At 35.9% G+C, this 15,758-nt stretch overlaps 1 protein-coding gene across 8 annotated transcripts in view; it reads right to left on the bottom strand.

Annotated features, from left to right (window-relative positions):
• Positions 1 to 15,758, bottom strand: part of DOCK7 (dedicator of cytokinesis 7) — a 203,101-nt gene that overhangs the window by 84,214 nt on the left and 103,129 nt on the right. For 6 of the 8 annotated variants that reach the window (XM_061411749.1, XM_061411751.1, XM_061411750.1 and 3 more), the window contains 4 exons: positions 14,586 to 14,817; positions 11,830 to 11,994; positions 9,955 to 10,124; positions 1,059 to 1,151 (listed from right to left, as the gene is read on the bottom strand). In XM_061411749.1, coding sequence (XP_061267733.1) covers positions 1,059 to 1,151; positions 9,955 to 10,124; positions 11,830 to 11,994; positions 14,586 to 14,817 — 660 coding nt within the window. The remainder of the gene's footprint in view (positions 1 to 1,058; positions 1,152 to 9,954; positions 10,125 to 11,829; positions 11,995 to 14,585; positions 14,818 to 15,758) is intronic. The other 2 variants (XM_061411754.1, XM_061411755.1) reach the window with 1 other exon arrangement.

Genomic DNA, 15,758 nt, shown 5'->3' with positions numbered 1-15,758 from the left:
ACCATTTAAGTTGGTTTAATGACAATGGATTAGAAGTATCAAAATGGCTTCTATATATTTTATCCTTAAAAGGTAAATATTTTAATGATTATATAAATTGACAGTGCTGCAAAGAATGAAACTTTTATCTCTGTGATATATACACATGCATATATCTAGTAAGAAAATGCAAAAAGTAAAAACATACTTCTCACTGGTCTCAGACCAAAAAGAGAAATCAAGAATTTTATATTTAATTTAAAAAATTAAAAGTTTAGAATGGTTTCTTTTATGTTTCACTATCATCAAAAATTATGATTCAGATCTGCCATATACTATATTAAATATAAATCATTTATAATAATGAATTTGCAATTAAATTTTTCCCTCAAGAATGAGAGAGAGCATCTTCCTCTAAAGCCAGCACACAGGTGAGAAGTATATTTTGAGGAATCATGCAGTATTAGCTATCAAGCAACTAGACTAAAGTAAGCAAAACCTAGTACAAAGAGGTTACAACAAACTTCATACTTTGCAACACAGCACAGATTAAAACAGATTTTTGTTTCTGGTACTTAATCTTACAGCATGGGGATCATATACTGTTCGTATTTACTTTCAGCTTATTAACAACATTTCTAGTCAGTGATTATGAAGAAAATGACAAGATAATAAATGCTAAAGGAGAATGATACAATAGCTACACTTTAAACCAAAAGCAAATGAAAAACTGTCAGGTTTTTTCCACACAAAATTTTTTTATTTTAATTCTTCCTGAAGATGTGGTACCCCGAGGGTAGAAACTGTTATCAAAGCCATCAATTACATAAGCAGCAGGCACTGAAACATCAATGGGGTGTACAACGAAGGAAGGAGGAGACAGGAAACAGGAAAGGAGAGTATTACTGGTGCAATTGGTGGTATTCATGCATAGCAGTTGGAAAATGTGCTAAGTAAACAAAAAACAGACTTTTTAATGATTAAAAAGCAAGCCACTGAAATCATAGTATATACTAAGAAGTAACGTTCTAAAGGGAAACATCAGCAGCCAAAAAAGAAACCTCTAACATAAACACCACCTGTGTTGATTCTGCACTTGGACTGGGGTTGGATCCCCATGGGGCAGCTTTTGGACCACCAGTGTTAACCCAGGAATTGGAGCGATCTAAACCCTAAGCATATAATAGAAAGCAGTTGGAAAGGAAAGAAATATTACATGTGGCATGCTGTATTCTTAAAGAAATCCAGACTTTCCAATGCAAACATGTTTTTAATTAGTACTGTTAAAGCAACCAAAATTTTTAGGCATCTATAGAATATTAGTTAATCAAAATCATCTTATTACATGGTAATTTTTTAAAAATCACAATGAAAATTAAGCATAGTATTTAATGGCAATTTCTCTTTATATAAAAGGATCAACTTTAACTATCAACAAAGTTCCCACAGCAACCATCCCCCCCAAACTCTCTTTAAAGATGATACAAGCTAGCAGCAAACAATTTCCTCTAAATCTAACTGAGGTTTAAAAGAAATCAAAGAAGAAGAACATTCCATTCTTGTTTAAAAGACTTTAAATTTTACTCAATCTGTCATCAACTGAAAACGTCTGTGCAGCAATACTCCGTAATTATATTTGAACTTGCCTCCTCTTTCACTCTCTTTTAGGGACCAATAAGAAAAATTAGGCAAAAATTAAGGAAGAAAAAAAGATGCCCAATATATGCTCCTTCCTAAAAATGATAGTAGATTTGGAGTTGTCTTCAGTCTTATTGTGCTTGTTGAAAGTAAACATAATCATAGTATTTTATACAAAAACTGTAAGAAAAAACCTTATGCTGGGGCTGTCTGTAAGATCTGCATCTTCATCATCACTATCATCAATCTGAAGTTAATTTTAATATGTATGACTACAAGTGACTTCCCTGGTGGCTCAGACAGTAAAGCGTCTGCCTACAATGCAAGAGACCTGGGTTCAGTCCCTGGGTCAGGAAGATCCCCTGGAGAAGGAAATGGCAACCCACTCCAGTATTCTTGCCTGGAAAATCCCATGGATAGAGGAGCCTGGTAGGCTACAGTCAGTCCATGGGGTCGCAAAGAGTCACGACTAAGGGACTTCACCTTCACTTTCACAAGTGAATTATGTCTATCTTCTCTGAAAGAGGTTATTATGACCCTAGGTAGAGGGAACTGGATGGTATCATCGACTCAACGGACATGAGTTTGAGCAAACTCTGGAAAATGGTGAAGGACGGAGAAGCCTGGAGTGCTGCAGTCCATGGGGTCACAGAGTCGGACATGACTAAGTAACTGAACAACAAAAAGGGAACTGGGGCTTTAATTCAGTTTCTTAAACCTGATCAATCTATTTGAATTATAAAATTCAGATTCTGGGCCCTCCCTCGAGCAATCCTGATTCAGTAATCTGGGCTGGGCCCTGGAAATCTGCTAATAGAACTGAACAAGTTATAAGAGATTTTTTAGAGGACTGCTGGAGACAACACAAGAGAAGCCAAGTAAAAATATTAGGGCTGAGTATGAGCCCAGACAGAAAGCACCAAAGAGGACAGGTAAAAGAAAACAAAGAGTAAACAATGGTAATCAAGTCTATGTAGACACTAGTATCACTTGGGAAGGTTAAGGACAACCACCACAACACATGTGCAGGGCCCTACCTCTAAGCAGTCAAATAAGAATCTCTGAAGGTGAGGCCTATGCGCTGATATTGCAGGAAAGAGGAGAGTGAAGGAAGAGGGAGGGAAAGAGAGAGGGGAGGAAGGGAGGGGAGCGGGGAGGAGGGAAGACAAACTACTAGCTCTCAAAGGCTTATGTTTAGAGGGAGAATATTTCCCCTCCTTTTTTCTCTATTTTTTTTCCAAAAATACAGAGAAGTTCACATGATGATACAGTAACTACCTATTTCCCCTCATTTTTGACACTGAATGTGTAAGATGAGTTAAAGTTGAAATGCAGGTTCTGCTGCTTACTAATTGCAAAATCTAAGGTAAATTACCTAATCTCTTTTTCAGTTTCTTAGCTACAAAATAGGAATAATGATGTGTCTCCTTCAGACTGTAAAGATCAAATTAAATAATGGAAGTAAATCACTGAATGTAATGCCTCAAATATAGAAAATTCTTAAAAAATAGTTTTAATAAAAACTTGCCCTAATGTTTTTAATGCTTCCTAGCAAAGTAAATTGGGCAATACTCAAATACTATAGAATTATTTAATCAGTAAGTTTGTTTAAAATAAAATACCCCTATACAGACTTCTCAGAACTTCATTATATTATTTCAAATAAAAGCAAATCAGCACACAGTATGCTTTTCAGATAAATTAAAACAAAAACTTTCAGTCTCTCAAATTATGTCACTACCTATGCTACAAAAATAACAAAATATTATTTTTAATATTATTTAATAACAAAAAGTTTTTAATATTATTTTAATAACAGAAAAACAACTGTGCTCTCCCTACCACAAATTTCTACAAAAAGAAAAACAGTAACTTTGTTGTACACAAGTTTACTTTTTAACCTCTTGCTTAACAATTTCCTTTAAGACATGTGCTAATACGTAATGTGAGAATAAACAATAACCCTGTTTGTACCATTAATTATATATTATATTCACAATACTGAGACTCTGAACAGTTATAATCACATCCAGTCAAAGCTAACTATTTAAAGAAAACTGGTAGCCAATTTATTTGTAAAGCAAATTATTTCCATAATTTAAATGTCATAAAGTTAAGAATTATATAGAACAGCCTTCAGTTAAACAAATTCATCACTGATATTTACAAATATAGTAACTATATTTATGGATCTCCAGTAGCAGAAGAGATTAACCAAATGTGTGTGCATGTGCATGAAAGTGTTTTTGCTCTGTTTTTGCCAAATCTCTGTAATTTTATTGTTTTGTCCCTTAGACGCAGACAGGCTCCTTCCCTGAACAAGTCAATTTCACTTGCCATCAATACTCATGTTTTAATACAAAGATTTGGCTTTATACCCACAAACCGTCAGCACAGTGGGTTTAGTAAGCTATGCACACAGTAAGTTCTCAATGTTTGAAAAATAAATGAAAAAGTAGGAGACAATACATTAGAAAGAAACTAATTATCAATGTAAAATTGCTCTGGAATTTGACTGACTAAAAGCAATGAAGTTCAAACCTGATGTAACCATATATTAGTATTAACATAACTGATTGTTAAAAGAACATTGCTAGGATAAAGAAAGATCAGTTGTGTCAAACAATTATGAAAAGTCTCAAAAGTATGGTTTTATAGACACTAGAGTAACAAAAGCCTGTTTATAGTATTTTTTAATTTTAGTAGCTTCACATTTTGTATTAGGAAATGAAGTCTAACTGAAACATTCATAAAACTAAATTTCTTAAAATGTTTAAGTATTTAATTAATCTTGCTAGCAAGGAGGCAAACAAAAGCATAACTCATTTTTTTTAAGTTGTTTACTCTTGGTAGAGATACTCAATGGTTACTAACATTCTTTCATTGGATAAAGATCTTTTGAGCACCTTCCATATGCTGGACATTATACCTACTTTAGATACATCAGTGAAGAAATATCTCTGCCTTCATGAGCTTATACTCTATAATCAAAGGAGATAAACACTGAAAATAAACATAATAGGTAACTAATTTATATTTGCTACATTAAAAGTAGACAATGTTATCAGTCAAAGAAACAGAGTAAGGGATGAGAAATTCCTGGCACAAGGCTGAGGAGAAAGACACATTTAGACACTTAAATAAGCTGGTCAAAGACCCCGTGGAGAAGGCAGTCCTTTGTGTAAAGACTTAGGGAAGTAGGGGAGTTAGTCATAGGACCTTGCTCAGAGAAATGACATAATCCAACTTATGTTTTGTTTGTTTGTGATTTAAGCTTTTAAAGCAGCATTCTGGCTGCTACTGTGTGAAGTGAGTATAGGCTGAAAGCACAGAAACCATCTTTAAGATGATGGTAATTCAGACCAAATGGTAGTATTAGAGGTGGTAGGAAGTGGCTCTACTTTTAACATATGCAAATCTGAACAAAAGGGTTTTAAAAATGCAGCTGAGTTTAGAATTCCAGAGAGAGATTTAGAATTCTAGAGAGAGATCTGAAATGTAATTTTTGTTAACTATCACAATATAATGATACTTAGAACAACTGGACTTCATAAGATCACCAAGTCGGGGAGTGAAGAGAGAAAGGAAAATAAGACAAGAGGACTAGAAACCTGGGGCACTTCCAAATTAAGAGATCAGAAAAAAACAAAAAAATCTACAAAGGAGATTAAGCAGGTATAATAAGTACAGAGGGAAATCAAGAGAGTGTAGTGCCCTACAAACCAATTAAATAGAATAAATCAACAAGGAAGGAGAATTACTGTGTCAAAGCTGCCGTAAGATAGTGGCTCAGTGGCTTCCCTAGTAGCTCAGCTAGTAAAGAATCTGCCGGCAATGCAGGAGACCCCAATTCAATTCCTGGGCTGGGAAGATCTTCTGGAGAAGGGATAGACTACCACTCCAGTACTCATGGGTTTCCCTGGTGGCTCAGATGGTCAAGAAGCCACATGCAATGCAGAAGACCTGGGTCGGGAATATCCCTGGAGGAGGGCACAGCAACCCACTCCAGTATTCTTGCCTGGAGAATCCCCATGGACAGAACAGCCTGATAGGCTACAGTCCATGGGGTCACAAAGAGTCAGAAACAACTGAAGGACTCAACACACAGCACAGCCAATGCAGGAGATGCGGATTCAATCCCCTGCAGGAGAAAATGGCAATCCACTCCACTCCACTCCTGGAAAATCCCATGGACAGAAGAGCCACGAAGGCTACAACCATGGGATCGCAGAGTCAGACACATGTGAGCAACTGAGCACACATGCACATAAGGTAAAGTAGGTCAAGTGTTGAGGCTCAACCATCAGATTTAAGAATATGGAGTGCCTGGAGAGCCCTGAGAGCATTCAAAGGGCTTTTCCAGGGGTCATATATGGATGTGAGAGTTGGACTGTGAAGAAAGCTGAGCACCGAAGAATTGATGCTTTTGAACTGTGGTGTTGGAGAAGACTCTTGAGAGTCGCTTAGACTGCAAGGAGATCCAACCAGTCCATCCTAAGGGAGATCGGTCCTGGGTGTTCATTGGAAGGACTGATGCTGAAGCTGAAACTTCAATACTTTTGCTACCTGATGTGAAGTGTTGACTTATTTGAAAAGACCCTGATGCTGGGAGGGAGTGGGGGCAAGAGGAGAAGGGGACAACAAAGGATGAGATGGCTGGATGGCATCACCAACTCGATGGACATGAGTTTGAGTGAACTCCGGGAGTTGGTGATGGACAGGGAGGCCTGGTATGCTGCAATTCATGGGGTTGCAAAGAGTCGGACATGACTGAGTGACTGAACTGAACTGATGCGTGGAAGATCAAAGAAATATGTTTGAAGTAGGGTAATGAGAGTTAAGGGCTTCCCTGGAGACTCAGTAGTAAGGAACCCACCTGCCATTGCACTTGACATGAGTTCTATCTCTGTGTGGGGAAGATCCCCTGAGGGAAGGAAATAGCAACCCACTCCAGTATTCTTGCCTGGGAAGTCGCATGGAGAGAGGAGCCTGGTGGGTTGCTGAACATGGGGTCGGAGCAGGGTTGGATATGACTCAACAACTAAACAACAACAAACAAATGAGAGTTAAAGAACAAGAATAAATGAATTGAAGACAGCAAGTATAGAAAATTCTTTTAAGGAATTCTATAAAAGGTAGAAGAGAAATGGTAAAGAAGCTACTAGAAGAAATACTAGAGAAAAAAAAATTTTAACTGGAGAAATAATAGCATGCCTGTACGTGGATGGGATGATTTAGTAGATGGGGAGAAACTGAAGATGTAGGAGAGGATAAACACTGTTGGAGTGAGGATCCTGAGTAGGTGAAAGGGGATGGAAGGTTGTATACAAACAGAGGGAATGGGCTTAAAGAAATGGGCAGGTCATCTATGACAGACATATTAGTAGTAGGTAGTAGTAGATGGTGGTGGTTACGGAGATGTGATGGTCAAAGGTTAAAAAAGTTTTCCTCTAATGACCTCAATTTTGTTAATGAAGTAGGAGATAAAGTGAGGACCGGTGGGGAGCTGTTAGAGGATCTGAGGTACAAAGCACGTAACGTTTTTCTGGGACAATGGGGAAGAAAAATGGAATAAAGAAATATACTACAATTGCTTGACAGCATTAAGGGTTCTCTTAATCTCAAGGGAGCCTTTAATTTCAAATAAGACCAGTCATGGTATTTCTCAAATCATGTTTAGCAGCATAGGCAGTCAACGAAATTCAACTACAGTTTGAGGTTTGGATTAAGCAAGTAAAATGAAGTGAGAGAAAGATAAGGGAACTGAGGCCTGTTTATAAAGGTAATAATTATAATGACTGCTCATGGAATTTAGGGCTGGCTAAACTGGATGAAAGAACATTAACAGGGTGAGGTACAGTAAAAATATCTTACCATCAAGTGACTGGAGATGCAGAGTAATTGTTGGAGTTGGGGTACTAGACAGAAAAATATGAGCTAATGATTAGAGAATAAGATGCATGAAATTGAGATTATGAGGATTAAAGTTATTCGTCATGACAAGACCAAGGGTACGACCATGGCTAAGGCAGCACGAAAGACAAAAGTCATTAAAGAATTTCTTGAATTTCCAAGTCAACAGAATCAGAATAAATGAAGAGTAGGTATAAATAAACTTCAGATTCCTTATAATTTTCCAATGAGATAAAAGTTATACACCATTATTATTAGGGATTATGACTAAAGGGTAGGCCAAAATGAAGGTAGCTATCAAAAATTTTGCAATAAAAAAAAGAACACAGAAAAAACATTTAAATAAAATTTGATTAGGACAACACTATACTGTCATAAGACAAAAGTCTCATCTTATAATGGCTTTCTCAGAAGTTTCCATATATCACAATATCAGAAGCAAGTTTACATCATTATTATGTCCCATTTTATGAACCACTTGAAAAAAGGCAAATAATCATTCCAATATATGTACATCTTTGTTCTAAATCGTGATGTTATAATCTAACACATCATATTAAAGGAAAACACTAGAATTATGCTAAATCTTATAGAAATTAAAAGGTGTTTCACAAGTAGAACCTTGAGGAAAATGGCATCTATAGCGCTAAGGCAATGGCACCCCACTCCAGTACTCTTGCCTGGAAAATCCGTGGACAGAGGAGCCTGGTAGGCTGCAGTCCATGGGGTCGCTAAGAGTCGGACACGACTAAGTGACTTCACTTTCACTTTTCTCTTTCATGCATTGGAGAAGGAAATGGCAACCCACTCCAGTATTCTTTTTTTTTTTTTTTTCACTCCAGTATTCTTGCTTGGAGAATGCTCCCAGGGACAGGGGAGCCTGGTGGGCTGCCGTCTATGGGGTCGCACAGAGTCGGACACGACTGAAGCGACTTGGCATAGCATAGCACAGCATAGCGCTTTAACAGGAAAATCTCTTATAATTCACAAACGGAATTCATTCTACTGAAGAACTGTACTTACAGTAAATTATGCTAAGTGTTACTTCTATTACAGTGAGAAAAGATCAAGAATGAAGACAAAGATAAAAAACCTTTTCCTAGACATGGAAAGATATGTAGGGGGAGAAAAGCTTTCTCTTTAGCAATTAGGAATTATTACTCTGCAGGATTCATGTAAATACATCTGTACAACACAAAAAGTGAAAGTTTGTTTAATTAGAGTAACATCTATTTGGATCTTTAAATTATTGAAATTCACATTTATTTTTTAAATTAAAAAGCTACAAAATATTCTTTTCACTTTCTCACAGACCAGAAATTACTTTAAAAATATATTTTTGGTCTGTGAGAAAGTAAAGTTACTTAAAAGACACTTTAAAATGAGCAGTAATAAAGTTTATTGGAAATTTCTGAATGCAAATTTCTATAACTGTATGAATAGATTTTAGTAATTCTGATGTGTTTGGTCAATATCCAAGTATTTCACATAACAAACAAGCTCAGATCCTTTTTTTAAAATGTCTATTATAGCTCAGACTAAGAGTTAAACACAAGACTGCAGAACATTTACTAATTCTTTCTCATATCCCAATCAAGAGACTAAATGCCAAAGAAAAATTGGCTATGATTCTATTAACAATGGTGTCTTCCTCCTTTCCAATAGCAAAAAATCTACTTAAGATGGTTTGGTCAAAACACAACATAATATGATTACTTGGCCTCAATCTTACAGCTCTTTTTTCCACTTTAATTTTCAAACTGAGTTATTTTTGTACTTTAATTATAGTAAGGCAATGACTACTTGTTCCTTAAGTATATGTGAGGGGGAGGTAATAAGGATGGATGCTTAAATAAAATATGGCTGGACCTTATACTGGCCGACCTCTCCCTTGTTGTTTGGAATAATCATTAACCATGATTAACTAAATCACATTTTTCTAATCCTGGAGCACCTTACATAGAGTTTTCCATGTGAAATATAGCTCTATTACCAATTCATTGTTAATCATTATTTTTTATATTTTTAGAGAAGTGAGACTCATATTTCAAGTCAGTAATATGGTCCCACTGGACAGTAGTCACAGTCTCTTAGCCCTGTAGAACACCAATATAACCATTTTCACATGATGATCAGACAGACAATGAGTTGTATGTGACTAGTCATTCCGGACAAATTTTGAATTTGGCAGATTTTCTTAAGCATAGTGCACAAACGAGTTTGTAATAGCAAGCACATTAATAGAAACATCACTTATGTGTTCACTGATAGAAGAGAAACATAACATTTATTACTAATTCAAATATATTTTAAAATTCTTACTACTAACTCAGATACATTTTAAGAATAAAGTAAAACAACTGGATATTTCTCATTTGTTCATGAACTGAAAACCAAATCTATAGATGTATATCTTCAGTTTACCTTACTGCTGATGATTGACCGTACTTCATCATCTGGGGACGTGGGAGTTCCAGATATATCTGGATTACTATTACTAAGGCTCCGAGAACGATTTAAATTAAGGCTTGCAGGTCTCACAGCAGATCTAGCCATTGTGGCATAATGCACTGATCCTCCCAAACCCCCAGGACCTAGAGTTGTATATAAAATAGCACATAATTAAACAGTTAATCGGGAAAGGACCTGAAAAAGTCTCTTCCACTTTATAAAATTCCATAAAGATAATAAATTGCTTTTATTTCTAAATGAAAATAGTAGAAACAAGAAAACCACTCCAGACCTCATGAGAGCTATACAAAGATAAATTTTTTACAGCAGCTGACAAAACCCTGTGAATTATAAATACAATCATTATCTCTTCAATGTTTCTACATTTTGTATTACATATAGAATAAAAAACAACAGTAATAAGAAACATACACAAACATCATTTCACTTATATATGAGGGTATCTAGCACCCAAAGTGCTCCAGCTAACATCTTTTCCTTTTTTCCCCACCCCCTCCTGCTCTGCCCCTTGATACAAAGTCACGAAGAGGGAGACCCAATTTACCATCAGTATCTCTTCAATGAAGCTATGGCTATATCTCTATCTTCATAAGTGATAATTTTAACTATAACAAAATAGCATCTTTATAACATACATACATAAATAAAGATAATTCTCCTAAGAGCCCAAGTTATACAAAAAAAGCAAAGAACCCCTTTTCTGTCTGAAATCAAGCCTGATACCATCATTCAACCAGGATCTATAAATATAAAGTACCCAACAAATGTAACTCCATTTCTTATTTAATGAAATCTTTCTAAGTGTCATATCAGCAAATGACATACACTTGTCAACTAAGTAATTTATAGTCTTCAGGTCAGCATGTGAAAAAGACATTTTGCAAAATCTGTGAAATTCTAATAGTGTACTAAATGAAACAGTAAATGGAGCAGCATTACATATAGTCCATAATCACTTATATACTCTGAGACAAATTTAGAAATTAAGATAGGAAACAATGAACAAGATTACGAAAGTCAATCAGTTCTCTTTTTACAATTAATAAAATGCACTATAACTTAATTATTATACCTAGTTTTCCGAGTGAATGTCAGAATTTCTTGTCATCATTATTTATGTTAACTGAAAATAGCTGAAAAAGGGCACTTACCATTTTCACTAGTGATGAATGATGACTCTTACAGACAAATATGTGAACAGGTTGAAAAGTATGTACAACATAATCATTAACCAACTAACTAAATGACTAAAGGGTGATTCAAACACTCAGATATCCCCCTACCACCACTACCACCAATGTCATATAAAACACAAGTAAGTGACGACTTTGGGCTCTGGTATCCAGAAAGGCTATATTATTTTATTGACCATGAAGAGACTAGAACTTTTCTAGAGGATCATCCTTTATATCACTGCAGGTTTCACAAGGTTATCAGGAAACTACTGGGCCACCATATTTCTTCTTTAATGTCCAATAACACTCTGAATGACAAATATAACATTCTATTTATCTTAACAGGAAATGAGAAATGCTTCCAGAAACAGAAGTTATTTTCAAGGTTCATTTCCAAAAATTAATTCAACTAAGATCTCTCTAATTCAAATTAAAGGAAGCTGTACAAATAATGATGCTTTAAAATGTAACCTATTTATCCCTTTAACTCCGGTAGCTAGCATAGTCCATGGCACTCAGCAGGCATTCAACAAATGTTTGTTGTTGAATAAACGCATCACACTATGCACTTCAAGATTATTTCAGTCCTGCTTATAAACAATAAACACATAATCTATGCAAGATAGTTTCATAGTAAAAAAGAATAAAATACCTGGTGATGGGGAATTAGGGTAAGTATTTGGCAACCGAAAAACATAATAGATATATGATGCAAGAAGGCAGTTTCTGCCATGCTGGTCATGATTTCCTTCCAAGTTTTTATGAAGCCGATTTATAATTGATGCCATAGCTTCAAATGATGCTTGACCTAGATTAACTTTTAAGAAGGAAGAAAATATTTTTTGCACTAACATTTTTAGACTGTAAGTTATAAAACATCAAAGCTTTACCTCCACTGTATACATTAAGTATAATGACTACACACATTAAGTATTTAAGATATTTGACATTAATTTTATAGTATCTATTTATGATATTATATTAACTGGGACAAAAATATTTCTCTCAACAAAATAAGAAAAATATAATTTTACTAATTTTACAGGAAAATTACCTGGTTTTGCTTACTCAAAAAAAAAAAAAAATCATCAAACAGGTACCCACCATTTTGTAAAACAATACAAAGTACACGATAAGAAAAAAATCTATCTTGTTAGAACCTTTGAGAAGTAACTTCTCATTTTAAAGATGACGCTGAGAAACTAAATATTAAGCACATTACTTTTGCTTAAAAATAAGCACACTACTTTTGCCTAAAAAATAAAAATTAACAATAAAAGTTGATTATGAAAATATTAACATGAATAGAGCTCATAAGCTACTTAACTGAAAACAGTATCTATAAAAGGATTGGAAGGACAAAAGGGTAGAAAACCAGGATAAGGTAAGACCACTGCACATTAAATGCAAAGCTAAGTAATACCTACTCAGCCATGCAAGTCAGTATATAACAAGAAATTTGCAAAAACTGGAAAATTCTGATAGCACAGTGAATAAATGGATAACCTAAACAGCTATTCTGAACAAGAGAGCCTCACATTTTATGATTTATTTCATCAAGACAGGAATTTATGAACAGATAATGAGGCCAATTAAGTCTTCCTAAAAGTGGAATAATCAGACAGAGTGGTCATTTAGGAAGATTAATCTACATATACTGTACTAGAAGAGAGACTGGAGAAACAGAGAAACTAGAGAGACAGAGACTAGAGAGACAGAGAAACCTAAGCAGGCTTTAGAAATCCTATCTGTATTCCTGGTTGACTCCTTTTTCTTTTCCTTATCGTAGCTATTTTGGAGGAGGGAATGGCAACTCATTCCAGTATTCTTGCCTGGAGAATCCTCATGGACAGAGGAGCCTGGAGGGCTGCAGTCCATGGGGTCGCAGAGAGTCAGACACGACTAAGCGACTAAGCACAGCACAACACTGTAGCTGCTACAAACCATCCTACCATCCTTCTCAAAACTAGGTCCACTTTAGTCCCTTCTCAGCAAATCTTGTTTTTATGTCATACTAGAAATTTATAAAGCATGAAAGTCCTGAAGTTCTTACTATAAATGTATTAGAATCTGAAACAATTTTTAGTTCCTTTCCAAAGGAAGCAGTGCTTGTCTCCTAAGTAAAAATGATCTATTCACCTTCATTTTTTACTTATAAGCGTGCTTCACTAATTGAACCCTTGTGTACCTCTATACAGATTCTCAAAGCATATGACTCTTTGACCAAAATTATTCTTGCTAATTTCACCAGTGAACATTTCTTCAGAATAGTAAGAAAGAGTGGGACTTGGAGTCAGTTGCTTATGTGTGAATCCTTGGGCAAATTTTTAAGCATATGCTCACGATTTTATTCATGAAATCATGAAATGTATACTTATATCTAGAGTTGTAAAGATTTCACATACCAATATAAATAAAGTATGCTGTGCTTAGTCACTCAGTCGTGCCCAACTCTTTGTGACCCCATGTACTGTAGCCCACCAGGCTCCTCTATCCATGGGGATTTTTCAGGCCCGAATACTGGAAAGGGTAGCTTTTCCCTTCTCCAGGGGAATTTTCCCAACCCAGAGATCGAACCCAGGTCTTCCACAATGCAGGCGGTTCTTTTACCAGCTGAGCCACAAGGGAAGCCCTTGTACACTATACATATAATTAGTCTCCTGGGGCTAATTATTTACCGGTCAGACTCTTACTCATTTTTAAATGCTCAACCTAAAATTTACCTCTACTCACAAGTCATCATAAAAACATCTCAAGGAGCTGAATACTCCTCTCCTTTGTGCCACCTCTTAATTCAAAATTTCTATAACAAGTTACCTGAAATTTCTTACAAGCTCAACTACTTTGCAGGATTTGGGTGGATACTGTTAGCAAAAGTAAAAGAATAAATCTTGGGAAAAAGGCAGGAAACAAGAATAATTCTTTTTCCTTCCAGAACAAGTCACAAGAAAAAGAAGATAGAGATTTTGAGTTACTGAAGAAAATATCAGCTATAGTATATAGAGGATTGCAAATGAGTGAAAATACAGATTACAAATCCTGTACACAAACATAAATGATTTATCTGTTGCATGTTTTCTTAACTAGTCTATGAGATCCATAAAATCAAGAACCATGCCTTGGTCAGTGCCCATCAGTGTATAGTACATATTAAGTGCCTAATAAATATTTGGTGAGTGAATAAATATTTGTGTTCATAATTTGAATAGAGGTGTATGGCACACTTTAAAGAAACAAAGAAACTTATTATTTTCCAGCATTAGAAACAAGTAACAACCTCCCCCCCGCCCCCACCCAAATGAAACACAGTCCTTACAGAGATAGCAAATAGGAATCATGTATTATTTCTGTAAAAGTTAGAAATGTCAAATTATAAATCTTATGATTCCCTAAACATAAGTAAATTACCTATTTGGCCAGCAATGACAGGAGGTCTAACAACTAAAAGTATCAGTTTATCAAGCAGGAGATGAAGAAATCGGACCACTGGTTCCAACTGAGATGAATTCAACGCTGAAATACTGCTCTTCAATTCATTTTCTAAATTGTTTTCCATGATTCGCATGTCTCCAATTCGGACTGGGAACATGTGTTCATCCAGAGCATTTACCAGAGCAAAAAACTTATCGAGATAAGGATCCTAAAACAAAGAAGGAACAGAGGCACTAAACAATCTTAGCTTTGTAAATACTCCTAACTATGGACCTCTGGTATCTCATACTAATTGATAACACAAGAGAGTACACATTAGTATATACATTGTTTCCAATTACACAGTATTCTATTCTCATCTGTTATTATAATGTAGCTGCTTCAAATACTACTGATTACTCAAAAAAAAAAATCTATTGATATCAGGATTTTTTTCCAGTTGTTGAGTCTTATTGTTAGAGAGCTCAATTATTATGGCAGGTGTGTAAGTAACCTACCTGTGTCAATTATTAATTTATTACCTCTTAGCTCCATCCAACCCCTCCGCCCATCTTTTCCACATTTTGCAACCCTGGACCTAGACTCTTCAAACTACATTTGTCCTTTGTCAGCTGGCTTGTGTTAGGCTCTGACAACAGAGGGTATGGGAAACAGTCTTGCCAGGCTTGAGGAGTTGGAAGGGAGTCTTCTTCTCCCTGTTTGCTTTCCTGATGGCGGCGAGTGGACGCGAAGCTACGGCTCAGAGGCAAGGGTCGTGGGCAGCAGGGGTGGCTCTCCAGTTCCACAGCAGGTCCCTCTATCCAGTCTCCTCCACAACACAGCACAGCAGGCGCAGTGTGACTGTGGCAGTGGTGTCCCTCTTCAGGGGTCTGACTCTCACCCTTCAAATCTTCCTCTAGGTTTCCAAGTTCCTTCCTCCCTTATCACTCTGTAACTGCTCTCTGTTACAGATTCTCTTTTAACCCATTTATGGAGTGAGTCACCTTTAACCTAGTTAACATTTATTTACAGATTTTCTCCATTCCATTATTGGCAGTTTTCATCTCCTGACTAAATCCTAACTGCTATTCTCTAACTTCTTTATGCGCTGACAGAACCACAATCTTTATTTAAAGCAGAAATGTGCCTGCTCTTCTAGCTTTATTCGTA

Source organism: Bos javanicus, chromosome 3 (assembly GCF_032452875.1).
Source record: "Bos javanicus breed banteng chromosome 3, ARS-OSU_banteng_1.0, whole genome shotgun sequence".
NCBI classification, from domain to species: Eukaryota; Metazoa; Chordata; class Mammalia; order Artiodactyla; family Bovidae; genus Bos; species Bos javanicus.
This window is presented reverse-complemented; position numbering and strand designations above follow the sequence as displayed.